General features: G+C 36.7%; 1 protein-coding gene across 1 annotated transcript in view; it reads right to left on the bottom strand.

Moving 5' to 3' along the window:
• The window catches only part of ANTXR2 (anthrax toxin receptor 2), a 133,356-nt gene that overhangs the window by 98,370 nt on the left and 21,450 nt on the right, over positions 1–13,536 (bottom strand). The window contains exons 8-9 of the mRNA XM_012805364.2: positions 2,671–2,731; positions 281–379 (exon numbers count right to left, since the gene is read on the bottom strand). Coding sequence (XP_012660818.1) covers positions 281–379; positions 2,671–2,731 — 160 coding nt within the window. The remainder of the gene's footprint in view (positions 1–280; positions 380–2,670; positions 2,732–13,536) is intronic.

The raw sequence follows: 13,536 nt of genomic DNA, 5'->3' as shown, positions 1-13,536 counted from the left end.
AGGAGTTGGAGGTTGCTGTGAGCTGTGATGCCACAGCACTCTACCCAGGGGGACAGCTTGAGGCTGTCTCAAAAAAAAAAAAAAAAAAAAAAGAAAATACTGACATTATTCAATAACTGTTAAGTATTATAATTTGTCTTATCACTGATACTTCACTACCTTTTTCTTTGATTAAAAAATACAGCATAGGTAGTTTTAGTTGGAGAAAAATGGAAAATCCTTGACGCTGATATGCTTTGCAGATATCGAAGCAACAGCAGGAACAGTACTGAGGACCTACTCTTTGTGTATGTTCCGTTTGCAGTGTAGGTGCAGAGGGCCGTGCCGTTCCGACTCCCCAGCGTGAATCCTCTTCCATTCAAAACAATTTGAAATTCCTCTAGAAGGAAAAGAAAGAAAAAACATTTTAATCATTGTTTTACAAAAAAAGAAAAAAGATTTGAAAGTATCAGGGTGCCCCCAATAAATTTCTTAGGCCGTTCAGTCAGCTGATAACAGTGAAGACCCAGCTCTGTATTTCCAACCCTGTTCCGGTCTTAGACCCTGCAGGTAAAGGCAGCGAAGGAGCATTCACCAGCTCACAGTGACTCAGGTGTTAGAGTCAAAGACAGACACCGCACACCTTTGCTTTTCTTTACTGTCGTGTATTAATTTCAGGAAATGTAAAGAAAACTAATTATTCACGTTCTTTGGTTCTTGGGAAAGGCATGTGCATTTTTTCAATCTATGTCTGTCTCATACAGAGTTCTTCCTTCACAGCTGCTTCACCTAACTGATCCTGGGTTCATTTTCTGTGGCATACAAATGTATAAGCCGTCACAGGTCACGTGTTACAGATTTCTAATAATCTACGGGCAGTTACTAAAGAAAGGTGATTTAACTTACAGTACTCTCTCTATATGTGGTAGGCACAGACACTACAAAAGGTTAGGGAGTGAAAGAACATGCCAGTCGGGAAGTTAACTGATCAAATGTCTATGGTAGGTAGTAAATGTTTGCTGAAATATGGTTTATGAACCATTTTAACAGTGATTAGCTCTTGTTTAAAAAGGTAAACTGAGGCACAATAAAAATTTTACAAGTTTATTTGTACAAACAACAATTCATGGGTGGGACTGCTCCAAATCAGAGGCATTCAGGAATTCACCTGAGAAAATGCAATGGGAAGGTTTTCACAGGATGAATTTGTAAGGAAAGCAAAAAAAGTAATTGATTGGTTACAGTCATGCAGTTTTGTGATTTCGTCTATTCTGTTAGCAAGTGCATACTTATAAAAATTTGTTGGTTGTTTTTGACTGGGTAAGCTTAAGTTCTATTTTTCTTAAAAACAGGCATTTGTAAGAAATAGGTCAAGTTAGGTTTTAATTATGTTTGCAAATCAAGCCAGGTTATGCTCACTCATGAGAGCTAACTGCCTTTGTCTGCACAGAGATTCCTTAGTCCTGAGCTCCGTTTTAATGTAGTTTAACACCACCAGTCTTCTCAAACTTCTGCTGTCTCCCATAATTTAAGGCATATATAGTCATCAACTGGGACATCATCAACACTTCCTTCAAAGTGTTCCTAAAGGAATTTTACTGATAAGTTGAAAGAAAGTGCAGGTAAAACTTAAAATGTGATTCAGTAAGAGCATGGGCGCTCGAGTCAGATGGACAGGATTCAATAATTCAATTACTAATAGCAAGGACTGAATTTGTCTCTGCCTCACTGTCCCACCTGAAAATCAGGGATTTATAAAACTGTCAAGTAGTATTGTTAAGAGGATTAAGTAAAATAACAAATTCAAAGGATCCAGTGTGCACTCGGCTAAACAGAAGAATTTAATAAATGATAACTAATATTATAATACTATTTTCACATTTATTTTTCTTTTTTATCTCTAGCAATGTATTAATCTGTGCTTGTAGCAAAGATAACCCTGCCCTGGAATGTTCAGCTGCATCATGTCTCCTGAACACCTCAATGATCATTCACTGGGCGTCTCCCAGATGCAGAGTGTAACCCTTGGGCTGCAGGTCGGGAGGCTCTGAGGCTAACTACACAGTTGTTCCCTCCCCCAGCAGACTCCATATTTTTCCTTTCTAAAGTCAAGTCAGGTTAAAATGAACTCCAGGTCAGACTTGAAGAAGAAATAAAATAGGCCAGAGAGAATCGCACTCTCTCTGGGCCAGGACAGCTGGGAGGTGTGAAAACCTGAGTCTGTTCTTAGCACTAGCTGATGAAGCCACCTGCTCCCTTCCTGCCATCCACCCGTAAGTCACTTCCCTGCATGCCCTGAGCTGGCAGGTGCTGTCGGTACCTTGGCCAGGTCATCAAAGGGCAGAGCTCAAGTCTATGGATACCTGGCTGTTTGTATAATCAGATAAAAGAGGAGAGTTCATACTTTATTTTATTTGCCATAGGAAAGGTCTCAAATGTGAACTAAATATACAGAAGATTCTAAAAGCCTGTCACACAATATGCTCATTATTTAAAATAACACTCCAATCTTAAAAATTTGAATTTAAAATAGAAATATTTCAAGGAATTATTTAAAAATTCTTACACAAAAAAAGATGCCAAAAAAGTTAATTCTGCTATTCTCTTTCCAACATGAGTTTCAAATCATATATTTTAGCTAGGAAAAAAATACAATTTCTTACATGATATTTTTAAATTCTAAACACTCACCCCCCACACAGACACTCGAGGGCCGCAATTCCAGGATTTCAGTACACGACTGAGCTAGTATCTAAAAAGGAAAAAAAAACAAGATACAGAATTAAATTATAACATGTGAAGAGAATTAAAAAATATTAATAACTCTAAGGTCCTCTCCTTACTTCACTAGACGACAGAGGAAATCTATTAACTACAGCAGAGCGCATGCACAAACACCAAGCATGGGGGAACCTGTGTGTCTTTCAGGGTATCTTTTACGACTGCATTCTGTAAAATCTGTATTTGATTAGAGTACATCCAGATAAGCACGAGAAAAGTGGGTGTTGTCTCCAAGTCCGGTAGCCTCAGGTATGAAAAGATAACTAAAATGTCCTGATACCATAGAATCTGCACTGCCCTTCTCCATCAGGCATAAAAGAAGACAGCAAGTCAGACCTCTCCTTCAATATTGCTAAGTTATTGTGTTTTCTATTAAGAAGTTCAATATAACATTAATCAATAAGCAGCTCTTTCTTTGATAGTGGTATTTCAATTCTGTTTCTCGGGCTTAATTCCTGTGGATGTTAATCCTCCTCACATGCATTAAACATTATAACTGCAGAACACAGACTCCCTGTATGAGCCAAATATTCTCAAAAACACAGACTCTGTACTCCAGCGTTCCCGGCACCCAGGAACAGAACGGCTCTTCTTAGCTTGTTCAGAGAAACAGAAACCACCATACAAGGCATAAGGCTACAACTGAGAAACAACAACGATGGAATGAGCCGGCCCTAATGGACACAACAATCCCGCCTTTATTTTTAGAACTGCTCTGCTCGACATCATCAGAGTCAGACAGAGCCCAGATGCTCTTTGAGAGACATTCTTTTCTTGGCGGAAGCTGAGGACAGAGGATGTGCCGCGGTCACTGGCTTCTCCTCATCATGACTACAACAGGAAGTAAGAACTGTAGCAGGAAACAGAAACGCTTTCTGTGCTGTCTTGGACAGAAATATCCAGCAGTGGAAATATCAGTTCTCAGCCCCTAAAATCAACTGTGTCAAATCACAGGAGCTTCTGCTGCTGAATAGAAGTCTCTAAAAAGGGGACATCATTTTACTTTTTTAAAGATTATTGACCAGGGAATCTAACTTTTTCACATAGTGATTGAAGCTTCGGTGATTAGGAAACAAATCCAGTCAGATCTGATATCTGAGAACAATACAGATGTGACCTACTTAAATTCAGAAATGATCACAGAGATTTCACAGGCACTCAAGCACCTTTCTGTACCCCAAAACTACCTCTTGTCCTGCTACTTTCTCTCCTGTAACAAACACTTACTCCTATGGATTCAAGGTCAAAGGAAAACACTAAACCTCCAAATCTATTTTGTCTACGACCAGTACAATAGGAATTTATTTCAAAGCAGATCCTATTAAGGAGGCTAATTGCATTTTTCCATTTACAGTCCCTTTGTGAAGTTATTTTAGCCACACCTTCACCAGCATTACTGAGAAATGCTGGAAAAAATGTCAAATACCAAGGAAAATTATGGCAGGGGATTAAGGATTACATCTATCGGAAACATAAATCATCTTTTAAATTCCTTTAAATAAGGTAAATCAGAAAATTACAAAAGGACTTTCCAAAGACCAGATTAGAGAATGTGCATCCAGAATGATCTCTATGAATGTGTTAAATTATGTTTGTTTTCTTTCATCTATCAATATTGACCATAACTTTAATTGGATATCATAATATCTAAGAAGTATGTACACTTAGTGAATTCCCATTTAAAGGTTACCTAATCCATCAAGATATTTCTAAACAAATGAGAGTTCCAATAACAAAAGGAAGTGAGCGGTCACCCTGCGGAGACCCTGAGGCTGAGGAATGACCACCTTCAAGGGTCTGGATGTCCTATTCTTTGAAGCCATACCCTGTGTATCCCCTGTAAGGTATTCTAATTTTAAAGAAAAACTTCAGGACGACTTAGCAATTTAGTTCCACCGGAGTCTGTGACTAAAGAAACTAAGTTACATTAAGCAGAGATTAAGAATAACTAATGTTGGTTATATCCTGCAATAAACCGTATAGTACACCTTTATACATAAAATATACTCATATTAGTTTACTATTTGTAGTATATTTTAATAAAATAAGTTTTTATAGAGTACATAATTGAATGGAAAAGCAATTCAGGTAACCCATTCACTTAAAGGCAAGCAGGGCATTTGGAGAACGTGGGTGCTGGACTCGGACTGCCTGAGTTCAAGTTGAGCCCACACCGGTCACCAGCTCTGAGGCCTGGGGCAAGTTAGTCAACTGCTGTTTTCAGTTTTTTCTTCTGGAAAATGGGCTGATGATGGGTTGTGGTGAGATACTACCTTTAAACACTTAAACATGAAATGATACCTAAAAATGACAACATTTATATGAACAGTGCTTGGTACACAGAAAACTACAAATATTAACTATCATCATCATCTTCCTCCTCCCATCTTCTCTCTTTCCTTGTAGCCAGTCAGTTGCCACAGTGCCTTGTTCTTGGTTGGGACTCAATGCACATTTGTTGATGAAGCAGTGAGAGTAAAAACCTTTGTCACATTTTCTTTTAGAATACATGTGATTCTTTGAGCTAAATAAATAATAACCTCCCCCTGCTATAAAAAAAAAAAAAAAGCAAGCAGTTCAGGCCACAGGTCATAAAATGTGTCACTAACTGACGTGATCCAACTGCCTGTCCACATTATCTGCTCCTCTCTAAAAATTATTTTATAAAATCTCCTTGACTCTTATTATTATATTGTTTGAGTGCACAGCTAACCTTCATTATTAGAAAACAAACTCTTTGGTGAGAGAAACAGATCATATTATGCTACACAGCCCTTTCAATGCCAGATACATTGTTCTGTACAAGCCATACAACCACTAAATGCTTAGAGAATAACTACAGAATAACTCGGAAATTAGTTGGAATATTTAAATGTCTAATTAGCATACTAGCAGTCATATTAGGACTCAGGGAAGGCAGGATAAAGTTAATGTATGTGAAGAAGCACCTCGCCCTGCAATAAGTTATATACGCTGGAAATTCAGAAACCCATAATTTGAAGCAAAGTTTACCAAAACCATTTCCAAATGAGAAACAAAAGGGGGGGGGGGAGAGAAGAGTGCGAAGAATAGTTTTTGCATTTTTAGAAAATGAAATGTGTTCCAAATTTGGCTTTTCCATCTAAAGTTTAGCATGTTTTTACATCAAGAAAGCAACAACTACAAATCAAAATAATTTGATGTTTGGATGCAAATAGTTTACACGGTAAAGTTTTAAAATAATCAGTTTCACAAAAACAAAATAGTTCCTAATCTATTCTCACCAAGTAATTGCAGAAGTTGAAGTGTCCAAAATGTACAAATGGTCCTATTGTGCTAACATTGTTAGCACTAAACCACAACTGACAAAGAGAGGACAAACATTTCAACACTCTAGAGGTCTCTTACCAAATTTACTACTGTCATTGAATGAACGTTCAATCAGGCGTCTTGTCTATGATAATTGATACGTTATCTTTTGTACTTTGCACTTCCTCATTTATCCAACAGAGGAACTTGTAAAGATGTTTCCTCAAATATGTGTCGCCATCTGTCTTCACCATAATCAATAGAAACAGAAAATAGTTTCCCCTAAGGGTTGGCCTTAGCTGACATCAGATAAAGCTAATGGCATCAACGCCCAAATTTCAAGATAAGCCAAATGCTATTAATAAATCCAAGGCATGTTAAGTCATTCATATGCTAAATGCAAAATTTCATCATCTGAGATTTTAAGGTATATATATATATATATATATATGTCTGCACATATACACACACGTACACACGCATATGTTGGCAAGGAACTTTATCTCATGGTGAAAACAGTATGCTACAGAAGCATCTGTTCACTCAAAAAGTAATATTAGTATTAAAACATATTTACCAATGGAAGATGATGTACACATTATTACCTAATCCCTACTTTAAAAATCCTCAAACGTTAATACAGATGACAGAAAGTCAAACATTCCAAATTAAGTACAAATATCCATGGTACAAAATTCAGAAGTCATTCTAACATGGAAACAATTAACCATTTGGGGGGCACTTAGATTACAGCAACTGTGATAAGCACTTTCTATGAATTTTTTCAGTTAATACTCGCAAGTCTGAAGAATAGCTATGTTTTTGTCCCTATTTCATAGACGAGGAAACCCAGGCTTAGAGAGACTGTTTAAATTGCCCCAGAACAATTAGTTTTTAAGTAGTAAGTCAGATGTCCCCAGGTTGCATTGAGCTCCAAGCCCATTTTTCTAAGTAGTGCACTCCACTCCCTCCCAGGTCAATCCATCGTCTAGCAGTTTCTAACCATTCCAAAGCTAGTTCTTAATAAATGAGTGAAATTTACCTGTTTTGTCTGGACTCTAGTACCACCAAAAACACCCCAAATCTAGCTTTTTTTCTTATCTTCAAACAGTATATCACTTAGTTTTCACTTTTATTTGTTGGAGTTTTTATGTGTTTGCTTTAAAATTCTCAGTAGCATTAACTTTGAACAAATTAAAACTTTAGATCATCCTGTGAATTAGAAATGTGTAGAATACCCTAACGGGCAGGGCCCTTACTCTTACTAGTTTTCCTTTCTTGTTTTGCTTTATTACTGTTTTCTTAAATTTTTTTGTATGGATAAAACATGTACTTTTTACTTCTCAGAACCATTCGCAATATAAAAGATGAGAGAAACCAGACCAGAATCACCAGTGACCAGAAACCCTAATGCTGGTTTCGGTGCACAGCCAGCACTTTTTAAAAACTGCTTACAAAAATCAAATTTGTTATTTGATCCTAGAAAACAATTTTTCCAATAAAGTAATGATGCCGTGGTATGCAGCCTTCGTAGTTCTAACCCTTTAAAACTAACCCAAGTCTTGGAAACAGAAAAGGCACTCAGACCTGAGAGGTGGAAGTTTTGGAGTATTTGCACTCTGTCTGTTATTGTTTCTGGATTTAGAGCTGACTTTGGCAAATTTTTGATATACAGTAAGTTGGTTTCTGGTCCTCTCCCCTTCACGGTCATGTTCTAGATACACACATTTCCTTTCTAAATATACTCGCTATCCAGCTTTGCCTGCCTCCCAAAAGATTCCATTTCTTTGCACCAATTTGCATCTCCTGAGGAAAACCAGGTCTGCGTGTGTGTCTTCCTAAAGTCAGTTCCTCCATTGTTCTATTTCCTGGTTTCTTTCCCTCTTAGATTTGTGAACCGTAAGGTCTCTAAAATCTTCTTAACCTACAGTTGCTCTCACAGGGCACAAGTTAGGTAGAAGAGAGAGGTGCGAACTTCCAGGAGGAAGAGGTATTGGCAGAAAAGCTATTGATACACACAAAACCATTTGTATAACTTGTGTTTACAAGCTGGCAAAAAATCATAAGAAAAGAGGTTAACATAGAGAATTCTGAACTCTGATGTTTTACTTAAAAATTCTATGTTCCAGGATGTTATCCTAGCGAATTAAATGCCCAGAGATGGTTTTATATAATCTCATTCAGTCACTATCTTTCTCATTATTGAAACTTTCTCTCATATTCAGAGGCGTTTGTCTTGAATGCCTCCTTTATTAAATTGTACAACAAAAAGCCTATTATGTATTAGCTCAAAATCCAAGTACTTCCCTTTTCTGAGTTTTTGTGTTAAAACTGGGGATAGAATAACATTCACCCTTTATAAACTACAATTATTCATCTTCTGTTGCTCTTAACTGGTTTTTACAAAATCTTGGTACATTATTTGAACAGTTCAGATAATCAGAATACCTTCAACAATTTGGTGAACACCGCAAACAGTAATTTAATGGAATTTCTCCATTTGGCAGGGAGAAGGGTAAAGTAAGATAAGATTGTTTACATCTCCCTGTGAGTTAGTTTTCAGTGAGCAGCCAGGCCGGATCCTGCCTCAGGAGCCAGCTGCGATTGTCCTGCCTGCTGGCCTGTGAGATTACAGATGTTTGGCAGGAGATGAAAGCAGATTTCTCTGCTTCCTTTCTCTACAGTCCAATTTGAATGAAGTATCCGAATGGATACTCCAGGCATGTTCCAAATTAATTTGCATTGAGTCTACATCTAGTAAGATACGGTCAGGTTGCAGGATTTCACCACAGGCCAAATAGACTTTCTAGATAGGACAAGTGGGAGACGTGCACTCTGAAACCAGAATTGGCAAGGTGTGAAAGGGCAGAACCATCACTAAGTCATAGGCACAGCTCTTCCAAGAATCCTACTGGGATGCCCAGAAATAACAAGAAAGCATCAGAAGGTCTGAGTTTCTGCTGGGCTCAGCGGTTCCATCTGTAACCCTAGCAATCTGGGAGGCTGAGGCAGGAAGAACCCTTAAGGTCAGGAGTTTGAGACCAGCCTGACCAAGACTGAGACCCTCTGTCTACTCAAAATTGAAAGAAAAAAAAATTAGTTGGGCACTGTGGTGGGTGCCTGTAGTTCTTGTTACTTGGGAGGCTGAGGCAGGAGGATTACTTGAGCCCAAAAGTTTGAGGCTGCTGTGAGGTAGGCCGATGCCACAACACACTGGGCTGGGCAACAGAGCAAGACTACTCTGCCTCAACAACAAAAAGGCCTGAGTTTTGTGAGAACCCGGACTCAATTTCTTCTTTCTTAGACCCATATTTTGATTAATTCTTATTTGGTATAAGGCCCTGAACATATTCACATAACAGATATGTTATAATAACAACTATGAAACATGCAAGAAATAGTAAAAGCAACGATATGGTCTGAAAGCGCAAGTGGTGGAAAACGCTATAGACCTTTTAGCACGTAATAGATTAAGTTGGGGAGATGAAATCAAAAGTGTTGTTTAGGACTGTGATGTCTTTGGAGTTTATGTTGAATTGGGGAGAAATATCTAGGAGATAGGCCTTAAGATTTAAAGCAAATCAATTTGAAAAAAAAAACCTCCTACAATTAAGATAAGCCAAGACAAACTTAAAATTTCACATTTTTTTCTAATTTCTAAATGGAAATGGGAAGGATACTATATTTGGAAAAGAGACTACAGCCCATTGAAAAAGCTAAGTAAATTTTTTTTAATGAATAGTAATATTACACATTGAAAATTCAATCTAATATAAAAAGCACTTAGCACAATATGCTGTAAGTAGCAGCTACTCAATTAACGTTCATTGAATTTAAAAGTAAATACAAAACTTTCTCAAAAAGCACAAGTATTTTGACTATAAGACAAAAAAGTAAAGTATATAACACAGAACAGGTAAGTGTGTATGAAAACATAGACCTTACTTCGTATCTACTTGAATGAATCAAATCACATTATCAGTTGCTCCCAATGAAAAGAAAATTTATGTGGAGAAATTTAAATTTTGGTAATTGATGGTAACTAAGGCATTGGATCAGGTACGAAAAACTAAAACATTTTTCAAACAACAAAAAGAAACATAATTTTAAGATATGTGTTATCTTTCCAAAGGGCTTATTTTAAGATTAGATATGTAAAAAGAGAAACAGGCTATTAAAGATATAAAATCCCATTGAATGGCTTTTTTTCTGTGATTTTTTTTAAGATCAATTTTAAATAATCAGTTTTTTTTCCCAAAATAGATTATTTCCTTATGTACAAATTCACATATACTACTGAAATGTGTTCAGAATTTTTGCAAATCTATGAAAAGTTCTAAATAATCAACCTGGTAATAACTTTTTAACACTGATTTTTGGGTCTCTAACATTATCAGCAACCAAAGATTACAGATAATTTACAAGCACCACAGGTGTGCCTTAACAGATAAAAACTGATTTCATGACATACTGCATGCAAGAAATACCAGTAAGGGTAATAATAAAGTCTAAAAATACAAGCATGTTTTTCTGACTCATAAAGTAGCTGTAAGCCCCACAGAGATTCATCCGCAATACAAAATATTCTAAGTTTTAAACTCCTGAGAAAAAAACTGTTGAACAGCATTAGTTTTAAAGCTTCCAACAAAACGTAGGTTTAATAAATAGCTGTCCAAGTGCATAAAATAAGTAGCTAAAACAATTGGAGATGTGTTTCTCAAATTATTTTCATGTGTTATTTTTTTTACATTTTAACATGAATACATGTGATTTTTATTTTCTTTATGGCTGCCAAACACCCCAAGCAGATCTATTTTTTTGTCTAAGAGGTTATTACCTTCAATTATGGGCAATTACTTGTAATCACATGTTCTGGTTGAGTTTATTCTTTAAAAATGCTTGGAGCATCAAAATATCAGTTACTCAGCACAGCATGGCCACTGTCTAAATATGAATTCTCTCTCCTTTTGCAAGTAAGCAAGTAATAAAACATGAATGACAAATTTCTACTGAAACTTTTATCCTAAAATGTCTGGGGAAGAACGTAACTCATCATCATTGTTTTTTACTTTACTCAGCTCAAAACAAAACAGATGCGCAGCTCTGATTATACTGTTGGTAGAAACACATCCACATCACAAATCTTAAAAACAAAATACCAAATAACGTGTAAGTTCCCCCGCACCTCACAATTGCAATTTTATAACATGTTGAATTAACAGATCTCCCTTTTTCACTACAACATAGACTAATGCCAAAAATGGATTGCAATTTGAAACACGTTTATCTGCCGCTGATTTTTTTGTTGTTGTTTTGTTTTCTTTTGGTTAGCATGGACTCAGGTTAATTATTTAATACTATCTTAAAGAATGAGTATGCTGTCTATAAAAAGTGCTTTGAATTTATACAATAATATAATAAATGTACTTATTTGTTTCAGAACCTAAAGAAATTTATTTCTAGCACAATTTTCACTCAGACACATATATTACTATTCCATATTAGTCCTATTTCCCTGCTCTCTTGTTTATTAACTATAACAGGAAATCGATCTGCTAAGCAATCTAAGTCTGTATTCATTCCATTTGATTTTTTCACAAATCCAGAGTGGCAAATAAAATGTTTCCCTCCACAACAAGAGTAGAGAAAAAGCTTCATCGGCTTGGTGTGGTGGCTCAGGCCTGTAATCCTAGCATTCTGAGAGGATCACTTGAGCTCAGGAGTTCTAGACTAGCCTGAGCCAATGAGATCTTGTCTCTACTAAAAATAGTCAAATTAGCAGGCGTTGTGACTGGCACTTAGAGTCCTTGCAACTCAAGAAGTCAAAGCAGGAGGGTCGCTTGAACCCAAGAGTTTGAGGTTGCTGTGAGCTAGGCTGATGCCATGGTACTCTAGCCTTGACAACAGAGTGAGATATTGTCTCAAAAAAAAAACAAAAAAAAAAAACCTTTATCAGTTCTATTAATTTTGCAAATGCACCTACTAAAACTTATAAGCTCAGAAAAGTTTGGGCTTACATATCCATCTTTGCAACCAAATCCATCTTGGCAAACTGGTACACAGTATAGTGTCTTGAACATAGCCAGTACCCAATAAATGCTTCTGCATAAATTAGGCATTATTGTATTGGGGAGAAAAATGAGCCATAACTGAGAAATCATACATTTCTTCATTATAATTCACACTGATGGCACTTTGGGTCATACACTTTAACTCTTCTCCCACCTTTTCCAATAGCTTCCTCTGAGTTGAATGTGTTTTCAAGAACAGTTGAGTCTTCCCGTGTCATCTCCTTTTATACCCATGTTGAGAAATAAAAATTTGGCATTTAATTTTGTCTATGTGACCCAATCCCATCACTTCAGTTTTCTGGCAAATTATCACAAAGCTGCAATTATTTATTCAAAGTGGATTTGACTTCCTTAAACTAAAATCCCAATCAAAGAAAGAAAAAAAAAGAATAATGCTATTCAGTAACATTTCATGCAAATACAACTCTAGTATTAGTCAGTAGATGTCAAGGCAAGTTTAGATCAACCAGTAAAGTCAATAATTTAAAGCAAATTTTCCCTTTTTGATTTTTGGGTTAAGTGGAATTTAGAAGAAATGGGATGCCTTATTAGATAGAATCTGTTAAAATATTTGAAATGTATATGAATAGTGGACTACACTAACTAATTTTTGCTTCCTACCCTAAGCACTTTTTCATACTTATGCATCTACAAACATAAGTGCTTCCTTTCTATGGGGGAAACTGTTCTCCACTCCCTGTGGTCCTAGGGAGGCGTCAGTCATGACAGCATCTTCTTTCTCTACCCTGCCTCCACCCCCTTGTCACAGAGGTGAGTGTATTACTCAGACTGGTCCCAATAACGTGGACATGATCATTGGTACCCAAATGAGCACAGGACTCAACTGCGTCCCTGTGAGTCCTTCTCTGGGACCTATGTGTTGATGAAGAGAGAGAACAGCACTCACTTCACAATGAGCTTGCTCACTGAGCACGGGAAACCCGTTGCAATTCCCATTCTCCGCCACTCAGCTAAACAAGGAAGGAGACAAATGGAATCGCAGGCAAAATTTACTAAGGGAGAAGAAACAAAGCACACAACTGATTCTCCATCCAGCTGTACCTGAGGGAAATTTCCTTTCTGGGCTTCCCAGTTACACAGGACAGTGCCTTTCTTTTTTCTTCTTTAATTAGTATTAAGTAAGTTTTTTCACATGTAACCAAGAGTCTTAAGACAGTGGAATATAAGTAAGAGGATGAAATCAAAATTTTATGGAATCAAAGGTTGATTTTTTTAATGCTTAAATATGCCATAACTATATTATAAAAATATAAAAGTATTTTTTAAGAATTTGCCTAGGTTTTATTTATTTATTCAGTGATAAATATGAATTAAGCTTACTGAACACTATATTAAGAAGGGAAGGGAAGGAAAGGGAAGGAGGGGAAGGGAGGGGAGGGGAGGGGAAAGGGGAGGG

Source organism: Otolemur garnettii, unplaced genomic scaffold, assembly GCF_000181295.1.
Source record: "Otolemur garnettii isolate 467f Iridium unplaced genomic scaffold, OtoGar3 scaffold00039, whole genome shotgun sequence".
NCBI lineage: Eukaryota > Metazoa > Chordata > Mammalia > Primates > Galagidae > Otolemur > Otolemur garnettii.
Note: the sequence above shows the minus strand (reverse complement) of the source record. Positions and strands in the feature narration are given on the sequence as shown.